General features: G+C 56.6%; 1 protein-coding gene across 9 annotated transcripts in view; it reads right to left on the reverse strand.

The window, feature by feature from the left end:
* Positions 1–286: 286 nt before the first annotated feature.
* Positions 287–16,728, reverse strand: part of GRK5 (G protein-coupled receptor kinase 5) — a 219,855-nt gene continuing 203,413 nt past the window's right edge. For all 9 annotated transcript variants that reach the window (XM_008525599.2, XM_070588542.1, XM_070588926.1 and 6 more), the window contains 6 exons: positions 15,764–15,853; positions 13,992–14,200; positions 9,443–9,580; positions 8,225–8,362; positions 7,474–7,605; positions 287–5,163 (listed from right to left, as the gene is read on the reverse strand). In XM_008525599.2, the coding sequence (XP_008523821.1) occupies positions 5,065–5,163; positions 7,474–7,605; positions 8,225–8,362; positions 9,443–9,580; positions 13,992–14,200; positions 15,764–15,853 (806 nt within the window). In that variant the 3' untranslated portion in view covers positions 287–5,064. The remainder of the gene's footprint in view (positions 5,164–7,473; positions 7,606–8,224; positions 8,363–9,442; positions 9,581–13,991; positions 14,201–15,763; positions 15,854–16,728) is intronic.

Below are 16,728 nucleotides of genomic sequence, written 5' to 3' on the forward strand. Positions count from 1 at the left end.
CCCAGTCCGGTTGGTGCCACATGGCTGGGACACTTCTGGAGCTGTCTGCTGGGTTTGGGGTCAGAAGCAAATCGACCTGGAGGGGGTTCAGGTGGTATCCTTAGGCCCTGCCCACTGGAGCTGGGCCATGTGTGGGCAGGTCGGGGGGCGGTCAGTGGAGGGGCTGAGCCATCCACTTGACGGAAGGGTGAACTCAAGGCTGCAGCAGCAGGTGGTGGCATCTTGGGGGCAACTGTCACATGTGGAAGGAACAGAACAAGAGCTCAGCAGGAGGAAAGACGCAACGTTATTTTCATTAAGGAATTTATTTCTCTTAAAAAAACAACAACAGTGGTTTGATCAAGATACAGCAGCACTGTGACATATTAGACAGAACATACAAAGATTCAGAGCAGCAGGAGTACGAAAGCCGGTGTCTTCAGGAATGACCCTCAAATGGAACTATTTTCATTCATCAATGTTAAAATTTCCCTGAAAAAAAATATAAACCTTTGGATACTAGAAGGATGACTATTTTAACACTACCAACAGCCACTAAGCTCTTAGAATCGAGAACATTTGCTTTTGATCTATTACAAAAATGACTTATTGATGGACCGGGGAAAGACATCTAGATTCTTCTTTTGGGAAGCGTCTTTCCCTCCTAGGGAGAGCTAGCTTTTCAGATGTTTTAAACCACTGTCCCCAGCACAAGCCTTAAAAGTCAGACCAGACGAGCCACCTGTGCCTGACCTGCACACGTCTGGGCTTCCAGAGCCGGGCTGGGCGGCCGTGAAAGCAGGAGGGGAAGAGGCCTCGGGGACGAGGCCTCGCCATCGTGGTCTGTTGTGGGGAGAAAGAAGGGAGCTTTCTGCTGTTCATGACTCACAGCTTTGTCGCTTCAAAATGCACAAAGATCTCACATTCATTCTCTTTCCACAACAAAGGCTAGGAGGTCTCATCTCAGAGAGGGAGGTTATGAGAGCAGGTGACAGCAGGAGGAGGTGGCCCTCGGAAGGGCACAGGTGCTCCCACGGGTAGGTGAGCACCCCACAGCCCAAGAGGAGAGCTGGATGTCACCCCCACGGCGTTTCCTCTTCATCTTGGGAGAATTCGAGTGGTCCACGAGGCAACTGTGCCCTTCAGCAAGGCCTGGGATGCCAGGCTCAAGGAGGCCACGGTGCTCCCTCCGGACTGAGGTCCGGGCAGCGGCTCATTTGAGAAAGTTGGTGGGAAACGAGCCAATGCAATGACCCAAGCCTTTCGGGAAAGGACAGGGTGTGGAAGAATAAACATGGCTTCCACGGTGCGTGGGGCTCCCGGGAGAGGCACAGAGCCCCCCTGCTTCTCAGAGGGCAGGTCTCCAGCATCATCAGGGCTTGCTAGGCTCAAGAGCAGGTGGCTGCATCCTACTTGTGCCTTCAATGCCAAGGCAGTGGCCACATGCGTGTCCCCAGAACTCACCCACCGACATGTGTCCCAGCGGGCTGTCAGGTGTGTGTATAACCAAGGCCACGCTGCTTTCTTCCGCGAAGTATGACCTCCCTCTGCCAGCCCCGCGAGGACTGAGTGTCCCCCTGGCTAAGAGCAGTGCATTTCAGGAAACAAAAAAACCCTCCTGGAGCTGCTCAAGACATAGCGATCCTTAGCGACCGTGCCAGCGAGCAGCTCTTGAAGCCTCGTGGTTTAAAAAGGGATATTACTGGCCTAGCAAGAGTAGGGAACGAGCTGATGAGAGATGTGGTGCCATCCTCTGTGAAGGTGGGGATCGGGTCTTCGTGACAGCATGGGTGATGTTACGGGAGCCCCCGAGGGGGCTTGATAAACACTTGTCATGGTGATCACGGCACAGACCACCCCTGTCCCAGTGGGAACAGCAGCCTGTCTCCTGAAAAGTGGAAGCAGAGACGCTTCTGCAAGACCCTGCGTCTCATCTCAAAGGCACAAAGTCAGCAACCGTCTGGTGAGAAAAATGCCACGCTGGGAGAAAGAAAGGCTCTTGTGTGAAGAGCTCAAATGCAGTAAAAAGAGACAAATCCACTCATTGTCCAAATATGCCTCATCCTGGACAGGTGGATGGGTGGGAAGGTTTTTTTTTTAATTTAAAAATATCTTTTAAAAAATGCAGCTATAGGGGCCGGCCCGTGGCTGAGTGGTTGAGTTCTCGCACTCAGCTTCAAAGGCCTAGGGTTTCGCCGGTTTGGATCCTGGGCACGGACATGGCACCGCTCATCAGGCCATGCTGAGGCGGCGTCCCACATAGCACAACTGGAAGGACCTACAACTAGAATGTACAGCTATGTACTGGGGGGATTTGGGGAAAAGAAGAAGAAAAGAAAGACTGTCAACAGATGCTAGCTCAGGGCCAATCTCTAAAAAAAAAAAATGCAGCTATCGAAAACAAATGGGAGTAGAAGCAGCTGCTGGGGGTGAGGGGTGGGGACAGGACCCACCGTGACTCAGGAACTCAGTAGGGGGCGCTGATTTTCAGGCACTGTTCTAAAGAAAGGGTTCCCCTCTCTTGTACAAATCAATGGGCCAAAAGGAAGTGCAGGACTGAAAGGGCCAGTGACTGACCCCACAGCCCATGGGCACTCACAGGCGACAGGCGGCGAATGTGAAGGAAGACGTCAGTTATTTTAAGAGTCACACCCAAGACCTGTGCTTTAGCATCATTTGCGCTCTCACGATGCAGACACACACTGAGCTGATGTCTGTTTTCTTTCTCGCTCCTTGAGGACGCTCCACTGCAAATGGACAGTGCGTGGCTTTGAGGCATAAAGAGGTTACTTCTCCACACGAGTTCCCTTGGTGAAGGCTGAGTTGCTGTGAATTGGGTCAAATGGAGGAAACTTCTGGACAGGAGGGTGGTGGCTTGGGTTGGTGACTGTCCCAGGAAGATGACTGTCCTTTTTATTAAGAGAGGAGAGTCAGCAAGAGCTTGGGGACCTTAAAATACTGGCCAAAGAGCTTTCCACTTCCTTGGCAAGAACTGAATATGGCTGTTTGTATTTTTTTGTATTTGGCCCAAGAAAGGTAACGGAAGCAGCCTTGTGAGACAAGAGCTGGTCTTGAAGAAGATCCTACTGCGCGCTGAAGGATCTGAGGGAAGCCCGATGTTTCTTCTCCCCCGTTTGTTTGCAAAATGACCTCAAATGATCAGCCCCGAAGGTCAGGCCCCTTTTCTGGCAGCAGGCCCCGGGACCCGCTGGCGAAGTTTGGGGAAAGGGTATGGAAATCAGGACATGAGGTTGACATGCTCACTACTCTCTCCTCCCTAAGGGCTTGTCCCCAGAGCTGCCTGGGTCACCTCCAGATGGCCCCATCGGAAGACCCCCGATGCCTAAGGCAGTGCTCTCACACTGTAGGTACATCAGAATGATATGGGGGGCTTTCTAAAGAGGCAGTTTCCTGGGCCCCCGCCCAGAGAATGCCCTTCCGGGGGCTTGGGAGTGGAGCCCAGAAATCTGCATTTTAACAGGATGCAGGTGGTGCAGGGCCCACACTGGAGACACCCCGACAGTTGCCAGGTGGCTGAGACCAGGTCTGACTGAGGCCAACTCAGTCGCCAGGGACTCAGGCAAGAGGGGGAGCAGAGGTCAACTGCTCACCCCGTCCTGAAGGGGACGCAAGGGCCGATTTGCTCCTTGTCACCTCATGGAGGCGGCAGCAGGAAGCCAGTTGGCCCTGGGACTGGATGGCCATGCTCCAAAGGCCCAGGTACTGACTTCGGAGGCCGCTGGTCTGGCAAAGCCACCAAGTCTTCCTGGGGCTACTTGTGCCTAAAATTTTGAGATGCCAAATTAGAGCTCATCTTTGCCCCACCTCTCCTAGGAAGTGACAGTGCGCTTGTCCTGAGCTTCTTTGGTGGCGTGGCTCTCCTCAAGCATCCCATTTGCTTAGAGAGCCAACCCCACCCGTGCCACCCGGGCCAGCGAATCTTCGGGGTCCCGTGAAGCTCTCAAGAGCCTGTGACCCTGGAAACACTTAAGGAATGTGCTGGGAGTCCCCAGGCATGCCATGGCTCCCCTGCTCCAGACTCGTTCAGGATGGGGTCCACTGACCCCCACTCACTGAAGCTTCCATGGGCCATAAGGACAATTGAGGTTCCATGAGTAGTCCTTATCATCACTATGCTGCTCTTAAAAATAGAATAAAAGAAAATCCCCAAGCATGAGCCTCTTGGAAATATACTGGCTTTAGCAGTCAGAACGTGTTCAGAAAGAAAGAGGCCCAGAGACCACTGAGCTGAAGATGGCCAGCTCCACATACGGGCCACCTTCCAGAAAGAAGAGGAGGCTGAGGCCAAAGGCTCAATGGCATTGTGTGCCCTAAAGGAAAAGTGCACATCTCAACAGAGCCAGCCCAGCCGACTCCCTGGACCCCAACAGAGGACGTTGTGGCTGGGGGGGAAGTCCCAGACGTGTCTTTCAGCATCTAATTCAGGTTGTTACAAGCCAATAGCATGGTGATACCAGTGCGGGGGAAAGGTTATAAAGATGGATACGACCAATCCTTTCCAGGTGAAACGTGAATCATTTTCTACATTTAATAAAAACATTTTCTCATTTGAGGCTCTGGAAGTCTTGAGTCACATTTTTTTTTTTGTAAATCCCCCCTCCCCCTCTAAAATGTCTACAACACATGGCTTAACAGTGGCTGCACAGAAAATATACACCCTCGAAGTCTGACTCTCATTTAAATACAAATATACAAAATGTAAACTGAGACAATAGAGAAATTTACAAAACTTTTCTTTAAAAATAATAAAGACAAAATTCAGTTCTAGTTATGACGCTATTAAAATACGTGCAAGTTGTGGCATCCGATTGGATTCCTATTGCAATGTTCGGCAGAGACCAATCCGATCCACCCTGGCTTGAGGGCCGCCTCTGGAAACAGACCTGAGTGGAAAGCTCTGGGGAAACCAGAGGCTCTGCGTCGAGGGGGTCAATGGCCTCCTTCCCCGGCTCCTGGAGGCTCCCGTGCTTCCAGCTGGAGCGAAACCCCACCACTCCCAAGTTCCGCTTCTAACGAGAAGGGTCTGGGCTGGTCCCACCATGGATGTCAAGGCCAGAGCCGCAACTAGCTGCTTCCGGTGGAGTTTGAACTGACATGGTTTGAATTTATGTGGTGGTTAAAACTCGTCTTGGAATTGGGCGAAGTCTTGGAATTGTTCTGATGCTGAGAGGGAATGAGCAGGGAGGAGAGAGAGATGGAGAGAGAAAGCAAGTCAGTCCTCGCGGAGGCAAGCCCGGGGGCCCACACATCACAGGGGCCCCTGAGTCTGAAAGTCTGAAAGCCATTGGTCAGGGGCTGCTTCCCAGTGCCTCCTCTTCCTTTCTGCTGACCTTGGCCTTCTGCCCCTGCAGACCCAGGTCCAGAGGCACCTCCTGGGGCCGAGAGCTTTACCTGGTGCCTGGGAAGAGCTATGAAATTAAAAGAACCCCAAGGCAAGGAAGAAGTGGCCCCTCCTACAATACCTATATTGGTTAAGTCTGCAGGCTCGGAGTTAGACTGCCTGGGTTCGAATCCTAAGTCTGCCACTTCCTAGCTGAGTGACCTTGGGCAAGCTACGGAAGCCCCTGGTTGCCTCACCTGTAACGTGGAATAGGAGCCGCTTCTGCACAGGCACTGGGGAGAATGAAACGAGGCTGTGTGTGCAAAGGGCTCTACCAGGGGCTTGTTCTCAGTACTCCTGACACTCCCTGATATCCCCGTGGGCATAGGCCCTTCACCTTGCAGGGAGGAGAAGGAGAGACACCTGGAGCATCTGCTCCCTCGGTGGCGGTGGCACCGGGCGCTGTGCTGAAGGCCACCGTCCTATACCTCCCTCAGTCCTCTTCCCGGCTCCAGGCACCCGATCCTTCGGAGGGGCAAATGGAGGCTGGGAGAGGTTCAGTAAACTGCCACCCAAACAGGGGTCAGGGCCGGATCTGAACCCGGGTCCGTGAGCCTCCACAGCAAGTGCTCATCCCAGGACCTGGGGCCGTCCTGGCGCTGGGCCACATATGGGGAGGGGGAGGTCATTTCTTTCTGGAACTTCAATTTTACTTGATGGAAGCATTTGAAAATGATATTTCTATAGTATACAAACATGAGTAGATTACGGACGAGGATGTGAAACTCACATGAAGTTTTTAGATAAAACGGCAAACGTTTAGAAAAATGGCAAAAAAACAACAACAAAGCCTCAGTCTGCATTTTCTCTCCATGTGCCTGATTTGTGCTCCCTGCCCTGCTATCTCCGATCCTGCCCAGCCTCAGTTTCCTCATCTGTGAAATGGGGTAATGGTAGCCCACCCTGGGCTCACACCTCACTAGGACGCCCAGGAAGGATCTCAGTCTTGCCTGCTGATGCATCTCAAGTCCTTAGATAACAGCCTAGCACACAGTAGGCACCCAATACATATTGGTTGAATGAATGAATTGTTGAGTGAAGGCCCAGGGTTTTGTGGAGATTAAGCAAGAGACGCCTTCAAAAAGTGCCCAGCACAGGGCCTGGTCCACAGCGGAGCACCATGAACAGCCACCTCACCCCTGTCACCAAAGGGGGAGGGAGCTGGGGTTCCTGGGGTCTGGGGCCCTGAGCTGCACCTGCGGTGTCCTCTTCATCGTCCTGAGAGGGGCTGCTCCCTGGGGCGGGGGAACATGAGGAATAGCGGCCTCCCAGGCTCCAGGATGGGGGCAATGGGGCCATGGCTTCTTGAAGGGCCAGGCCAAGAGGAGGCACTTTGTGGTCACCTTCATAGTTGTGGGTTTGAGGTGGGGGCCCTGGTGGCCTCACTCTCCCAGGCCTGCCAGGCCCGTCCCAGGACATTTCTTCCATTTGGTCCATGCCAATCCTTGATCCAGGGAAGAGCATCTTTTCCCAAGGGGCACAGTCTCCTCTGGCTGCCAGCTGGAGGGCACGGCAGCAACCCAGCCCAGGAGCCACGAGGTTCTGTGGGGATCACCTCTCCAACAGTCCCCTGTTCTGCATTATGTTAAATCTTTACCTACATAACTTTAGTCTTTATAATGGCCATGCAGGGCAGTGGTTCTCAGCCAGGGGCATTTTGCCCCCAGAGGACACTGGGCAATGTCTGGAGACATTTTTGGTTGGCACCATGGGAGTGGGGTAGGGAATGGGGTGCCACTGGCATCTAGTGGGTGGAGGCCAGGGAGGCTGCTAAATACGGCCCAACGCACAGGACAGCCCTCGCGACAAAGTGTTAACCCAAACCTCACCAGTGCTGAGGCTGAGAAACTCTGACGAAGGGTGGACTTTGGGCTGGTCCTGCCCTTCTGCCCTAGGGATCCCATCAGCCAGTAGGCTTCAGAGGTCTTCTCACAGGCTGCTTGTCCCTTCCAGGCCACTGCTGACCCCCAGTCTCCAGAGCCCCACAAGGAGATAGAACTCCGCAGCTCTGGTCTCCATCGCGTGGAAGTGCCTGGGCCCAGGGGTCCAGAGCTGAGCCAGGACAGCTGGGCGTCGGGAGGGGGGTCTCTCACCTGACGCTTGAAGATTCTCTGGAGCAGCCCTTTCTTTGGCGGTTCTGGAGGGTGACTTCTGTTCAGGTCCGGTGAGAGGGTACCATTAGGTCCGAACACGTTCAGCTCCTTAAAGCATTCTGTTTCTATCATCTGCAAAAGTGGTGCAAAATGACATGCGGCATGAGGGGTTACATCCGTCATCTTGGGTGGAAAGGAATCCCAGCGGCGGAGCCTTGGGCAGATGCCGTCCCCTGAACCTGGTCCTACCAGGTCCTCCACCCTGGTAGGAGGGTGCCGTCTTACTGGGGCTGTGATCCAGCCAGCTCCCCGCTTGCCCGCTGCCTCTCCTGGTGGCCCTGCATGCCGCCCTCATTGAGAAAACAGAAACCGTCCTGGGGGTGTGCTCATCTTCCAGCCACCAAACCGATACGCCATCTCCTCCTTCACCTCATTGAAGCCCAGGTCACCCCACATGCTCAGACCCTCCCTCTTTTCAGGGCTTCAGCCCCACCCCGATCATTTCCATCTCATTTGAACCAGCTCCACCTTGCGCAACTCATCTCCACTGTGCCTCCAGCCACCGCCCCGTTTTCCTCTCCTTCCCCAGCCAAACTTCTCACAGTCATCTAGACGGGTGGTGTCTGTCTCGCCTCTTACTCCTTCTCAGCCCACACCATGCCAGGCCCCCGGGGCGCCTGACCCAGCAGTGCCTTCTCTGTCCTCGTCACTCCCCTCTTCAGGGTGAAGCCGACGACCCCGCCCCGCTCACCTCGCTCTGCCACGGGATGGACACGGAGCCCGTGGAGAACTTGGAGTAGAAGTCGTCATCTGTGTGGTCCAGGTTGACGCCCTTCACGGTGGAGAACTGCTCGATGTCCAGCACGTCCTTGCAGTACACGGCTCGGGGCTGAGGGAGGCAGAGCGCTCGGTCGCACGGGGCCCTCCCCACTCGCATGTCCCCCAGTCAGGCCTTGGGGTTTTGATGGCGGAGCAGATGGGCGGTCTTCCCGAGGCCACCCCCCTCCCCTGGGAAGCTGTGCTGCCCTCTCTCAGAGGTGCCAGGGGACCCTGGCGGGGCGGAACGAGAGCTCGGGAGTCCAGGGCTTCTTCCCGCCGTCACTCCCTCACACATCCCGCAGGTCACCCCGCGTCTCCTTCAGGGCGTGCTGAGGCAGGGCGACAGAAGACTTGTCCCTAAGCTCCCTCCACAGTCAGACATTCTTTGTTTCCCTAAAGCCCACAGGATCAGGATGGTGGAAATGTTTCCAAACTCGTCTCTGTCAGAACGAGGGCTGTTTTGGGGCCACACTCTGTGGCCTCTGGTCCACTTCTCCACAGAACAAATGCTGGGTACCATGGCCAGAGCAAGGGCATGCCAAGGACAGTGCCTCGGGGGTGTCCCAGGAGGCGCTCAGCGGGTCCCTGTCACGTGACAGGGCAGTGGTGGGGGGCGGGTGCAGCTGGAGAGGCCTGGGCTGTGGTCCCAGCTATGGGGCTTAGGAACTTTGGGAAAGTCACATATCCCCTGTAGGCCTCAGTTTCCTCACCTAGAAAGCGGGGATAACAGAGGCGCCTGGCCCGGGGCTGCCACAAGCGCTCGGCGCCAAAACCACAAGCTGCTGTTGTTAAGGTGGGGATAACTTTTATCTCACTCGTCCATCAAATGCGCACTGGGGGCTGCTCTGTGCCAGGACTCAGAGATGAACCTGGCCCGGCCCCGCCCTCCAGGAGTTCAAGGTCAGTGGGGGAGGCCTCCTAGGGGCTCCGGGTGCCTGGAGCTCTGGAGATGAGGGCTTCAGAGAGGAGGTGACTCCAGGATGAGAGCAGAGGGACCCCCAGACCTGGCAATGTGTTCCCGGAGGGGAGGGGCTGCCTCCTGCCCACGGTCTCGTCAGCGCATGCCCCAGGGCCCAGGACGGACACTGGACTAAGTCAAAGGCTGAGGATCAGAGCACAGGCTCAATCCGCGCTGGGCGAGGCTACTCACGTCTGGAACAAAGGGAGGGTCCAACATCCCGGCTTCTAAGCGCTTGAAGTTCATGTTCCTGAAGAAGGGGTGCCTCTTAACCTCCGCGGCCCCCTCCTCCTGGCAGCCCAGCCTCTGTTTTGCATCTTTGGTGAGCAGCTGTGACAAGAGAGAGCCCCATGAGGCCATGCCTGGTGGGCCTCTCCTTCTGCCCAAAGGCCCGAGGGGCAGAGGGGCCTCGGAGAACCTGCAATCACCTCCCTGTCACACGTGTGTCCCTGAGCCGCCCCAGACGTCCCTCTTCCAGCCTCTGCAGTGCCTGTGCCACCCCCCAGGTACCCAGCGGACACTGCCTGACCCTGCTCAGGCCTGGTTTCAGGGTTGCCGCCCGAGCCGCTGCGAGCTCTGTGGTCCCGCAGTCACCGTGTGCCCAGACACCTGCAGCCTCGAGAGGGCAGGGATCCTGTCTGTTTCTCCCTGGGGCATTCTGGGCACCAGCAACGTTTGCCGAGTCAGAGTTACCTCTTGTGCTCCAGGAGAGCTGCAGAGGGGAGGGCGCACGCCTGGAGGCCTCTCCATCAGTTACTCAACTCACAAGCACACTAGGACCTACTAGGTGCAACCATAGTGCCAAGAGGAATCACGTTCAGAGCACTCGTCAAGGCAGTTACAGACACGACACCATGGTGGCAAAGGGATAGGAACCGGCTGCCAGCTGGGGGGTCGGGGAACTTCCTGGGGAAGGGGCATTTGAGACAGGCTTCTAAAAGGTCGGGGAGGTGGAGGGGTCGGCCCAGTAGCCCAGTAGTTAACGTTCTGCGGGCTCCACTTTGGGGGCCCGGGTTCGTGGGTTCGGCACCAGGTGGAGGGACCTGTGCCAGCAAGAGCAGGGTGGTCGGAACATGCAGAGTGGCTTGGACAACACCTGTCTGAGTTTCAGTGAAGGATGAGAGTGTAGGGGCGAGTCAGGGTGAAGGGGACTGGTCAGGGAGAGGTGATGGAGGGTCCTGATGGCCATGTCCGGTAGGGGGACAGGGTAGTGGGGAGCCAGGGATGGTCGGGGTAGGAGTGTCCTCACTGGAATGGGAGCAGACAGCCAGGCCAGAGGGGAGGAAGGTGTGAACAAAGGTCAGGAGGACAGGAGGGGGAGACCCTGGGGGAGGGCCACCAGACAACCCACCAACCTCAGCCTCGACCCCTCCCCGCAGTCCCAGCATCCCTGCCTTGTGCTTCTCTCTTCTCCCTGCCCATGGAGCACTGCACCATGTACACAGTTGGAATTTACTGTTTGCTTTGAGATTGAAATCAGGATGGGTAGCCTGCACCTCCAAGGGAGTCCACCCCTTCTTTCGCCAATACCCTGGTGCCCTCTGCTCGCGTTCCTTTATATGCATTTCTGGCTGGCCCGAGTGGGCGGGGGGTGCAATGGAGAGCCGGCAGGCAGGTGGGCCTCCTGGGGCTCACGGTCTGGAGGGAGAGGCTCACAGGGACTGAGCCCCAAGCCCCCTCATACAAAGGAATCACAGGTGGCAGCAGGGCAAGCACCAGGTCAGCCTGGAGAGGACTAAGTCATGAGAGGGTCCCTTATGGTGTCATCTCCTGGTCCACCGACCACCCAGGTGTTCTGCCCATGGGCTGGTGGCTCAGGGCCTCCACTTCTCTTCTCCCGGGACTTTGCCTTTCCACAAAGGCTTCAGGAACCAGGCTCTGCTGGGCCTGGGCTCCTGCCTGTTCTGAGAAATCCCAAAGAAGCAGGACTCCTCATTCAGGGGCTGGACCTCCCAGCTGCAGACCCCAGAGCCTGCAGGGCTGGCTAGACAGATGACACAAATGAGGGCGGTAAAGGCAAGGGGAGGGTTGGGTGGGCCATGCCTGGCTGCCCATCAGCTCCTGACAGGCAGGAATGTCAGTCAGTGCCCAGGGCTTCTGCTCTTTTCAAGAGAAGACATAAAATCCAGGTGTTTATGTGAAATCTCCCCAATTTTAAATCTTGGCAATTAGCCCACCATCCGTCCGTTTCTAAAACACTGTGCAGGCAAAACTAAACACCCACCTACAACGTGGCCTGTTCGCCACCTGCGTATCAGGTAAAAAGTTTGAACCATGATGTCAGGTGTACATCAGGAGAAGCGAGAGGGAGAGATGGTGTGAGGTGGGCAAGGGAGGCAGGCAGAGCAGGCTTCCTGGAGGAGGAAGACTAGAGATGGGCTGCAAGAACGAGCAAGGCTGAGATGGCTGCAGGGCCAGAGGGAGGAAGCTGCAGGGCGTGGGGAAAGACCAGTTCTAGGACTCAGCAGGGGCCTACGGAAGGTGGGGCTGAGCTCTGGGCCTAGGGACTGGACACAGGGAACAAGGCAGTGAGATGAACAAATTTCTGGACCCCAGGGGCAGTGAGGAGGGTCTCATGGCTGCCAAGATGGAATGGGGAACGGCATCTGAAGTCCAGGGACTGGCTTCCTTGCTGTTTGTGGACCTCCTTCTCTGGCAGGCAGAGCTGGGGCTGCCGGAGCAGAGAAACTACCCGGTGGGGCCTGGGCCTCCATGGTCTCCTTACGGTCAAGCCCTACAGGGTCCTGAGCTGGCGTCCACTGGAGGGGAAAGGGGAAGCCTGGCTGCTAGACCAGACGGGCTGTGGTTAAGGGCACAAAGGAAGCCCAAGACCAGAATCCCAAGACCCCAGGGTCATTTGTAAGAAGATGGAGCAAGGCTAGAGGATCCCGGGGATTCTTCCAGCGAATAAAGATTAGGGGACGTTGGTTTGACACTTAGCGCCAAGGGGCCCAGGTCCACCCGGAGTCCTAGGCTGGGCCACCGCCTTTCCCTTGGTGGCCACCAGGGGGCAGCAGAGAGACAGCAGTGCCCCAGTCCTGGCACCCCAGAGTCGGATGACAAAGCGGGTCTCTGCGGGCAGGGAGGGGGCCCTTTCTGCCTCTCTGTCCTCTCAGCACGTCCCATGTCCCTATTGGGGTCTCTCACAACCTACTTCTCTGAATCCCTGGCCCTGATCGGGGTCACGTGATGATGCTTGCGCCTCCCTCTTCCATCCCTTGTCCACTTTGACACCACTGGATAGACACCTCACTGCGACACAACCAAGGATTGTTGGCATCCCCCACCCCCCATTATCAAACATCCCTAGGACCCCACATTACCTGCCTTTTGCTGCCTTGCTCCTCCTGGCCCCCAACCCCAACTCTGGCTGCCGTGACTACTTGGGTTTCACGGAGGCTGCAGGCACATGGGCAAGTGCTCAGCTGTGGGCTGGCCCCCAGGCCATGTGGCTGGGGGTGTGTTTGCTAGTGTGCACACTGTCCCTCCCGCGGTGTCTCTCACACATGTAAATGACAGATCTGTGGTTCTCCTCTTTTGGAAGTGGTCAGATGGCAGATATGGCCCCCCCATGGCTCTGTGACGTCAGACTGAAGCTGGTGAGAGGAAGTGGTCAAGCAGCAGCTGAACGGCTCCAGGAGAGGGGCCTCCCGGGTGGGGAGCTACACCAGACGGTTCCCGGACCCTAGCAGTGCAGACACGGGTTTTCTGGAAACAGAAGCTTCGCTCTCTTACTCAGCTCCCTGGGCCTGTTCTTTACACTCTAGCCTGGTTGTTCATGCACACGACTCAGAGCGGGGCGGGAGGGCAGCCCCCACCCAGGTCCAGCCTCCCGTCTGCTGCTCCAGGTGCAGCAGCGCTCCAGGGAGAGGAAGGAAGTCGTGGGCTCACAGGTGCGTGGAGCTGCCCTGTGGCTGGCAGCACGCGGCAGCTGCCTGCGGTGGGGTGAGCAAAGCTGTGTCTGGCATCAGGGGGAGGAGGCCCCAAGGAGCCACGGGTGGGATCTAGGAGCCTGAGAGTGGACAGGAGCGGGCAGTGGCCATCTCCCCACAAAGCCCCTGGCCAGGAGTGAGCCCACCTGGGCCGAGGGGAAGGGAGGGGTCCAGGTTGGACTCTCTCCCAGCTCCACTCTTGGTGGCTCCTGTCACTCCTTCCTCTGGCTTCCAGGCCCCAATCTGGCCCCGCACACCCAGCCTGTCTGAAGGTCACTCCCACATGCGCCCTGCCCATGGATGGGTCAAATCTCACTATCTGCAGATGCTGTCAGGCAGGACGCGAGCTGGTGGGACCAGCATTCATCTAGCGGATGGAAAACTCTGCTACGAGATGTTTAAAGACTGAAGTCTCACCACCCACCGCCTCACCCCTGGCCTCAAGCCAGCGCCCCGGGTCCGGAGCTGGAGGGAGCAGGAGGCCCAAGGCCAGGGGCAGGGGCTGCCCCATGATCCCTTCATATCTGGGGCACCAACTGGGATCATCTCCTTCCCTCCCGTGCCGGATGTGAGGGTGCCACGCTGCTCACCTCAGTCCTTGTTCCTTGTCAGGGGGCTGCCCTGCCACCCCAGGATTTCTCCCAGAAGTCTTTGCAGACCACCGTGGTCCACAGCAGCCGGGAGCGTCTGCTCCTCTGGCTTGGTGGCTTCCCCGCGCACACCCTCGTGTGCCCTGACCCAGTCCCCTTGAGTCAGTTGCTGTCCTGCAGGGGAGTCGCCTGGGCAGGCCTGGCTCCCCTGGAGCTCACCATTTTGCAGATGGACTTGGCCTCGTCGGAGAACTTGCGGGAGTACACCTCCTCGGTCTCCAGGACGCGGCGGTCCACCTCTTCCCTCTTCACCTTCTCCTTGCGGCCGCGGAATGGCGACTGGCCCTCAATCATCTCGTAGATGAGGCAGCCCAGACCCCAGTAGTCGGGGCTCAGGCCATACCTCTGGTTGTTCAGGACCTCCGGAGCTGGGGGTGGAAGAGGGGAGCGAGGGGAGCTGAGAGACAGCTGGTGGCAGGACAGAGCCTGGGCGCATGGAGTCAGGGCTGTGACTCATGCCACCCGGGCCTCAGGAGTCCTGCTCCAAGGAGCGACGGCATTGCTCACAGAAGGCCTGGAGCTTCATGGCTGGGACACTCTTTCCCTCAGCTGTTGTAAATGCCACCTCCTCCAGGGAGCCTGCCCTGATCACTCCCCTCAGTGTTCCTGAAGAACTCTGACAATGGCTTCAGAACCTTGACCACAGTGGATGGAAGTGGCCTGTTCCCTTGCTGTTTCCCCCACTAGAATGTGAGTTGCCTTACTCACTGCTGTGTCCCTAATGACAGGTACGACACCTGGCACAGGGTAGGTGCTACACACATATTCCTATCAACGAATGAAGGTGTGTCCACCCAAATTAAAGATGAGTTTAAATTTATCTGGAATTCACAAAGCCACTCACTATGACACGCCTACTACTTTGATAAAATGAATTATGGATTCACCACAGAAATGCAACAGAGAGTTCCATGTCATCAGGCAGGCCACAAACATTCAGAGGCAAAGAATCCACACATGTACCAGTCTGCACACAATACAGGCCATGCAAACAGACGTGTGCAAAACTCCGCACAAGAGAGGACGGACGCAGATGTACACAAAGGTGCACAGATAGACCAATCTATCTATCATCCATTGATCTATCTATCCATCTGCCCATCTATCAACCCATCCACCCATCCATCTATCACCAATCATCTATCCACCAACCATTTATCTATATCCATAATCTGTCTATCATCCATCCATCCGTCTATTAGGGTTCACATGGACATACACACAGACACACACCCCAGGGTTCCCAAATGTTGTGCAATCTGAAAAGGACCCTCTGAAAAGGACAAAGGAAGGAATCCTATGTATGTGCTGTTGGCACACACCTGGCAGAGGGCAGCAAGACCCCTGGCCCCTAGAGCTTTCCAGAGGCCCCTGCATCCTGGGGTGAGTGGGCACATGTGTATGAGGTGTGCAGGAGGAAGCCCAGGGGATGTCCCTGATCAGAAGGAGGGTTCCAGGGGACTGGGTGTGGCTCCAGTTCTCTTCCCCGCAGCCCCAAGGACCAGGGTCTCCGAGGAGCCTCAGGGGAGGTGGTGTCTCCTTAGGATTGTGCTTGGTGACACACAGATGCTGTGTCATAGGTGTGCTCCTCTCCTTTTAGAGCCCTTCCTAATGGCATGTCTCCTCTCAGGGGTCTCCCTGAAGGCTGTCTGCCAACTCACCAGACCCCTATTTCACCTCCTCACAAGCAGCACTGCCTGCCAGTTCTGGCCACTGACCCCGAGAGTGGCTTGGCTTTGAGATGCAGGTGGCACTGGGGATGGGGGCTGCAGAGAGCTCGTATCAGTCAAGTCGCTCCCTGGGGCCCCGATGCTCCCCACCCTGGCTAAGAACGCCCACCTCCCGCTGTGACTCCACTTCTGATGCATGTTGCACAAAGAGCCCAGGGGCTCTGAGGGGTGGGCTTGGGGAGGGGCCGTACCCTCACTCACCCATGTAGCCGACGGTGCCCACGCGGCCTCGAATCAGGTCTCCCTCGGGGATCTTCACGGCCAGACCCAGGTCTGAGATCCTAATGTGGCCTGAGGGGAGAGAGCAGAGTCAGCGGGTTCTTGGTTCGGTGGCCTGGACATTTGGCCCACCCTGGGTAGGGCCGAGATTTGCTGCATGCCCCTGGGCAAGACACGCAGGCCCTTGCATTTTCTTCTGTCCCATGAAGACTGGGATCCCCACCCGCCATCTCAGGGCAAGTGTGGACCCTTGAGAGGGTCCAGGTGTCAGAGGATGTGGGTAAATCACTACTTTGCAGGAGAAACACAAAGATGCAAAAGGACGCCCAGATTTGGCTGGAAAATGGCCGACCTGCTCATAAAATGCCCTAATGAACTTCTCGGAAAGCCCAAGTCACAAAGTTCAAAACGCCTTGGCCTGATTCTGGGATTGCTTCATGGGAAAAATGTGAGATTCTCCTGACATTTTCCAACCATCTGCCTATGGGGGAAAATTACAAAGCAATTTGGGAAGCAGCTCCCTGTCCTGCCTTGTTGGTCTTTGGAGGTTGTTAATTTTCTCCCTTTGGAGAAACAAGAAGGGAAGACATCTGGGCCCTGCAGAGACTGGAAGATGGAAGTGGATGCCCATTCAGGACTGACCCATGAAGGCCAAAGAGATACCACGCTGAGAGCTGTGCCCCACCGTTGTCTGCCTGGCGGCCCACCCTGGGGAACACGGCCACATCTGACCCCACAGGAAGGAACACTGCCCTCTTCCCCATCTACGGACGCCAGGGCCCCACAGTACGGACCTCAGCCAGGCCCAATGCCAGGGCCCCCGCCAGGCCAAGCTGTATGGACTCCCCTGCTTAGCAGCCCCTGACAAAGGCAGGACCCAGGGAAAAAAGCACGCAGATCCAGCTGTTGGGCCACAGGTCAGCGGTGGGCACGATTCTGAGACCAGC

Source organism: Equus przewalskii, chromosome 1 (assembly GCF_037783145.1).
Source record: "Equus przewalskii isolate Varuska chromosome 1, EquPr2, whole genome shotgun sequence".
NCBI lineage: Eukaryota > Metazoa > Chordata > Mammalia > Perissodactyla > Equidae > Equus > Equus przewalskii.